At 38.6% G+C, this 6,916-nt stretch overlaps 1 protein-coding gene across 8 annotated transcripts in view; it reads left to right on the top strand.

Annotated features, from left to right (window-relative positions):
- Positions 1-550: 550 nt before the first annotated feature.
- Positions 551-6,916, top strand: part of INPP4A (inositol polyphosphate-4-phosphatase type I A) — a gene marked incomplete at its 5' end in the record, with an annotated part of 47,580 nt that continues 41,214 nt past the window's right edge. For all 8 annotated transcript variants that reach the window (XM_081998583.1, XM_081998582.1, XM_081998577.1 and 5 more), the window contains 6 exons: positions 551-656; positions 1,483-1,527; positions 2,881-2,999; positions 3,115-3,231; positions 4,118-4,197; positions 6,777-6,888. In XM_081998583.1, the coding sequence (XP_081854709.1) occupies positions 551-656; positions 1,483-1,527; positions 2,881-2,999; positions 3,115-3,231; positions 4,118-4,197; positions 6,777-6,888 (579 nt within the window). The remainder of the gene's footprint in view (positions 657-1,482; positions 1,528-2,880; positions 3,000-3,114; positions 3,232-4,117; positions 4,198-6,776; positions 6,889-6,916) is intronic.

Here is a 6,916-nt window from a genome sequence, read left to right as displayed (position 1 = left end):
GTGCTGACACTAACATTTCCTGCCCTTTTGTTTTGCGTTCTGCTGACCCATTGTCCCTTTGTCCTTATCCCTTGTCCTCCCTCTGCAGATGGAGGCCCCATCTGACGAATTTACTTGTGCTCCCTAAGGATTATGAAAACTAGGAAACTTCATTAAGGATGGTTTAATAACTTAGACAAAGGAGAGGAGCAGCTGGTCAGTTAACGAGTCTCAACCCCCGTTCTCTGACAGAAGAGCTTTTCTTGCATGTGGTACAGGCTTCAACAATTTGCAGTAAAACACTACAGATGTAACGGTTCATGCAAATTGAGTTACTGTGCTGGATCTGCCTTGAGTGTTTTATTTGAATGACCTGAGGCAATTTTATTTGCTGCTCTTAAAAAGTACAGTAGCTGATGGATGTTTGACGTATGTTTTTGCTCTCTTTTATTGCTTAGCGTGGTAATGCTAGAGGAATAGCAATTGGAGACAATCTGCTGGACTCTGCTACTCTGTAAGGCAAACACCGGTAAAGCCAAGCAGCAAGGAAAGAAGTGTTCTTCATGACAAAATGACAGCAAGAGAACACAGTCCCCGCCATGGTGCAAAATCCCGTACCATGCAACGGGCCTCCACCATTGATGTCACCTCTGACATGCTAGGCCTTTCTCTAGCAGGTATATACCTTCATGTCAGCTATTGCTCTGTGGCTCCTTTCAGAATCTACTCTGTACTAACGTTGTTTTTTTCTTTTAATTGCTAGAAGATTTAGATGGTTATCTGGAGGGAATGAGATAAAGGAATTATACTTAAAAATTAAAAAATCTTAAACTTACCATTTTTAAAATAGACAAAATATTAAAATTGGAGGGAAGAAAAAAATTGGACTAGATTTTGTGCAGTTATATTTATCAGTCAAAAATAAGCAACTGGGGGAGAAAACAACAAAAGAATGTCAAGGTCTAGGAAGAGTCTTGGCAACCTCCTTGTTTGACATTGTATAAAATTTCCAAGAGAGTTCAGGGAACTGAAAATTATCTCCCTCATCTTTTATGGTGAGTAAATTAGGATTGTAACCCCTAGAGGCTTTCTTTGATTAGTGAGAGACAGGTACTTTCAAACTTCTCCCTATTCACCGGTCACAGAGCAGACGTGTCTGATTTAATAATTTGGAGTTAATAGTAGCTCAGACGCTAAGAGGCTTTAATCCTGTTGTTTTCCACTGAGATTGGGCATTTTGTATTCTCATATTCCATATAATCTTGCATAGTTCTACATATTTTAATATGTTTTATAAAATGAGATAATCTCAGGTTTTTCAAATGATTTTTACATACCAAAGATTAGCTAATAAATATTACAAATTCCAGTCACGGGTCATTGAATTTAAAATATTTTTTTCTATACAATTTAATTTCTTTCTTTGTATGACTGCAACTTCAGGAAGAGTTTCACATGACAGCAATGTTTGGCTAATCTTGTGTTAATTTTTCTGATTTACAGGCAACATTCAGGATCCAGATGAGCCAATTTTAGAGTTCAGTTTAGGTAGGCTTAGTGATTTTTGTGCTGATTTTAATGATACATGCTATTGAGTATGTTTACGGTTTTTTAATTGTTGATTTTGAAGTGCCTTTCATATAGTAAAGACTGAAATTTTGCTTTGATTTTTATGGAGATGTGGTACAGTTTTCTTGCTGCCTGTACAGTGTCTTTTGATAAGCAGACAGCAGTTTGATTTTGTGATGCTTTTAAAAGTCTATAATTAAAACATCTGTCCGATAAAGTTTTAAATGTTTACTATGTGAATGTTACTTTTAAATGCTTATTTTGTTTATGTGAAGATACAGTGAAATTGTCTTTGGTTCGGGTCTTCAAGCAAACGGAAGATTTGCTAGAAACACCATTTTAGGACAGAATATTTTCTAAGAGTTACCAACTGCTACACATACCATCTTTCCTATGACCTTGCTGTCAAGTGATAATATGAGATGCATAAGTGACTTAATTTCTGGGATAGTTAAATGTGGACAAGAACCTTATGACCTCACTTGAAGAATTAAGTGAAAAATATTTTCTTAATGAAAATTCCGTCCAAATTTTCAGCTGTAGCATGCTATTTTTCTGGGCTTAATAGTGCACTAATGTTTGGAAGGTTATACTCTTAACAGTATGCTTGAAATGCAAAATTAGAAAATTTTCTCAGTTTTATGTAATTGTATTATAAACACAATTATGCCCAGGTAAATTTCGGAATTAACTTTCAGCATCCAGCTGAAGTGGAGTCGGACCACACTGCAGTTACCTGTATCTAGCTAGATAGCATTTGGGTCTGAAGTTTAATGTAATTGTGTAGAGTCACTACCAGTCACCATAGGCCGTTCCCAGCAGTTAAACTCATGATAACGTTTTAGAGGAAATAAATTACTGTCCTTTTACAATTACAAGCTAGTTCTCCTCATAGTAGTGCTGCTTACTCAACATTCAAGCACTAATATTGGTTCTGTATGGCAAAATGCCGTTTGGTAATGGGCTTAATGGAGCGTGACATCAAATCAAATGCAGCCACGCTCATGAGATTTCCAGAAAAAAACCTACGTACGTATGCTGTTCCAATCTAATCAGCGGTGCCAGGGGGATGGATAGGCAGCTGTTAGAAGAGAACAAGTTTAAATTACAACTCTACAGCTTGGAGCCAGACTGATCTGATTGCACGTTTACTGTTTGCATGCACAAAGGTGGGTGATGTCTGCCTTTATAGAGTGGCAGTAGAATGAATGTTAGGCCCTTCATGGCTTTATTGCTCAGGGTATATAATATGCTTTTATAAAAATGTAGAGTCTTACAGCAGTATGAAAAAGATCCCAAATCTAAATTTATTTATCTATTGCATACCTAAAGCTTGCAGTGAGCTGCTAACTCCATCGCTAGATCGAAAACCAAATAGTTTTGTAGCAGTGAGTGTAACTACACCTCCTCAAGCGTTCTGGACGAAGCATGCACAGACAGAAATTATTGAGGTAAGTAACGAGGTACTCCTGGATTAGACTTAAAATTGAAGCTAACACAAGAAACATTTCTTCCTAACAAATATCACCTTACATTAATTTTTGCCTTTTTTGTTTATGATTACAGGGAACAAGTAATCCTATCTTTCTAAGCAGCATTGCCTTTTTCCAAGACTCTCTTATCAATCAAATGACACAAATCAAACTCTCCGTGTACGATGTCAAAGATAGATCTCAGGGAACCGTAAGTTTTCTTTATTCTGTTGCCTCCCCAGTCAGCGTGGAGCAAGGAAACAAAAGGCAAGGAGATAAAACTAGTAACTTTTGTGGAAGAAAGCGAAGGGGTAGCAGCATTGATCGTAAAGAAAGCAAGATGGGTAGGGGAAGGATGGGTAGGAGAAGGAGCCTTGAGATGGACTTGAGTGGGGAGCATTGCCAGTTTTCCGAAATAAGGCTTGTGTGCAGCAAGTTTGGAAACCACTGATTTAAATTAAGAGGTCCTGTCACTTGTTCTCCAACATTGTGGACCTGTCTACTGATTTGTTTGCTTACTGAAAAAAGTTTTAAGTGCCAGTGCTCCTATGTGACTACTTGGATCTGTAGGCAACTCAGGCCATTTATTCTCAGACTGTTGCCCAGAATACTGTTTTAGGCCCCGTATTGCTGCTGTTCCATGGCTTCCTCAGGGGCAGCAGGGCTATCGCTCTCTGTACAGTGCTTCTTGGGGAGGCTCTAGGAAAAAAGAGCTTCTTAATTTCTTCAGGAGGAGCCAAGCTTGGGTCAAGGAGGGACTATGGAGCGTTGACCTAGACAGTCTGAGCCCCGTTCAGTCATTGCTTTCAGTGTTCCTGTATCTCTGGGTCTAAGCTTGTATATATTGAGGTGCCTCCACTCAGATCCTAAAGAAAGAAAAATGCTTACTGTCCTCCAGTAAAAAAAAGATTTTTTATAAATTACCAAATTTATTAAATTTTAAAGGGTTTTAATTAGTTATGTATGGGCATATGTAATTACTTTTATTCTTGGGCTTTTGTGCATAATAATTGTATTTTGGGCTTTAGTGCTGTGGACAAAGCCTTTGTTCATTGTAAATGTAAACAATTACGATACTGGTACTCATCTTCTTTCAGATGTATTTGTTGGGTTCTGGGATGTTCACTGTAAAAGAACTTCTTCAGGAGAAGAATCACAGATTGCACTTAACACTAAGGTTTGTAATATTCTCCTTCATTTAAGAATTCATTCTTAATTCTCGAAAGCATGCTTAAGATGTGATGAAAACTGGCTGTGAGATGCAGTGAGAACCTTTTGTTTGGTTGTTTTTTTAGTTCCAGGCAGGCCACTATTAAGGAAAAACTATTTTATATTGCATGATAATTAAAACATGTAGAACAAGACCTTTCCAACATGGTGAATGATGTTAGACATTGGTTGTAGTTCTGCAAGTTAAGAAAGTATTGTCAAGACCAATTTCATCTATGTGCATTTCATCCTGTCACCTCAGCATATGTGTCTGTGGACAGTGGCAAAATAAAGTATTTTTAACTGTGCTGATGTATAAAGAGCCTGTGATGCAGACAATGAAACCCATTGAAACAGAGGATTCTCTCAGCTGTTTGGAATACTTTGACTTAGATAAATCTAGGCTCTATTTACTATTTCAACACCTGCCTGTTGCTAAATTGTGTATTTGTTGCTAAACAGTGTATTTATCAACATAATTCACTAGGAATAGGAGGAGTCACATTACAGTAATATAGATTGATGTAATTTTCTAGTTTAATTCATATTGGAAACTTCCATGGAAGGAACGTGACTCAGGAAGGAATGAAAAAGAGGCTGTAAGTCTAATGCCAATCCTTAAGGTAGTAGTTCTAGTCATAGGAATCAAACCACATGCTTGAAAGTCAGCGTGGGACAAAGTTACGTAGACTGTTGGGGAAGAAAGAAGAATGCCAAGTGAGATTCAGGAAAGAGAGCTCTGATGTGTAAATGCACATTGTAGTAGTATGTGTTGAAAGTAGGACAGGCATCCCTGTCAGAGAAGGCAAGGGGAATTCTGTTGAAGGGAGGAAGCGTAATTAGAGGCTGAGGGAGATGGTACTGGCAGTAGCATAATCAGCACTAGAAGCAGTGACTGTAATAAACTTGCAGGAATTTCTTAGCCGAGACACAACTAACAAAACATGGGCAAAGCTTTTCATGCTAAGGGAAGAGATGGGTAAGATTTTTGACTTTTCCACAATGTGTTGTAAAGAAATAATTGACATGATTTAACAGAGGGGAGCAGATGAGGGAAATGAGTCAGAAAAGGCACCAAAAGTATGACACTGATGGTGGGTAAAATAGTCTAATTTATCATAGGTGTGAAGATGAGGGTGTTTTGAGGGAAGGAAAATTCCTGTTTGAGAAGGAATGTGATGTCAGGAGTCTCATGTTCGTGTGTTAGACATGGTTATTCTGCTAGGTTTATTCTTTCATGACTAAGTTGAAAATGGACTTTATTAAACTCTCTTGTCTTGATATCAAGTGTTTTCTGTTTGTCAAAGTGTGTGAAAACATGCATGTCTTCTCATTGTCATGTTACCCCTCAGGTATATAAATTGGATGCTAAGCAATGTCTATAAACATACTGCATGATTTGGATCCTTAAGCCTTTTCTTGTAGTCATCTTGTGTGCTTATTTCTTTTGCCTCCCCAGTGTTGTCTGTTCCAGAGACTTTTTTTCTTGTCTTAGTTGTCCCAGCATATTTTTGCATGTAAACAACAATCTTAAAATACCATTTAGTGAGACAGAATAAATGACAGCCGTGGTAGATCTGGGTACTGGTGTGTATTTAAAAACCAGCAAGATAAGAGCTTTTACCACACTTGATTCTCTGTCTCTGACTCACTCGCTCCCTTCTCAGTTATGTGTTCATATGGTCTCAGCTTCCCTCCCCAGCAACAGGATGGCTGCTGGTCTGGGAAGGTGAGACAGAAAGTTGTGTCAGTTGTGCTGTGCAGCTCCTCAGCTGTTAGTGACATGTCTCAGCTGATAGTGGCCAGGTCCATGGGGATCTCTGGCATTTGTTTCCATGCACCTCCCTGATCTCCAGGATCTGCCTCAAGCTCAAGGATCTTTCTTCCATTGACAATCTTCACCACCTTCTTCCCTAGACCACTTCTTTTCAGGATCCTTCCTTTTAGTGTCAGTTTTTCTTTCTGGAATGTCAGGCCCGCAGTTTTCCCAATCTAAATCACCTATTTGCAGAAGCACAAGATATGATGAGCCTCTGAACTGGTGGCCTTGACTGGCTTCTCTGTAAGTGGAAGATTTCGGATGTGCTGCTCCTCTTTAGTCTACGTATTAATAAAATTTATCAGTTGCAGCTAGCAAGTAGCAGGCTTCTGATTGAGAGTTTCAGACATTCATATACACAGGCGCGCACACACACGTGTGCACATACATGCAATTATCTGCTCCCTGTTAATGTTCACAATTTAAGCTGCTTTTGCCTACAACAGGCTAATTGTAAAATCTGAACTCTTTCTGGTTTTACAAAAGTATTGAAACACATGCATGGTTTTAGGTTGACTTCAATTCCGAGGTCTGTACAGTATCCCTGCAGAATGAGGCAAGCGCTTTCCTGTTGGAATAACGCATTATAAAATACGTAAATTGAAGTTGAAAAGCTTCCTATTTAAAATGGTCATTAAGTTTGAAGATTAATAGTCTTTTATAAGTGTTCCCTTGTTGATAAACAGGTCCACCTCCAAAAAAATCTCAACGCAGAGTGTTTGTTGCAGGTCGGCTGAAAGTGACCGTGTAGGTAACATTACAGTTATTGGATGGCAAATGGAGGAAAAAACTGACCAAAGGCCTCCAGTGACAAGGTCACCCGATACCGTTAATGGAAGGGTGAGTATGAGCGTTGTGTCAGCTTCAG

The sequence above is a fragment of the Phaethon aethereus genome (genome assembly GCF_964289735.1).
Source record: "Phaethon aethereus genome assembly, chromosome: 1".
Classification (NCBI taxonomy): Eukaryota; Metazoa; Chordata; class Aves; order Phaethontiformes; family Phaethontidae; genus Phaethon; species Phaethon aethereus.
Note: the sequence above shows the minus strand (reverse complement) of the source record. Positions and strands in the feature narration are given on the sequence as shown.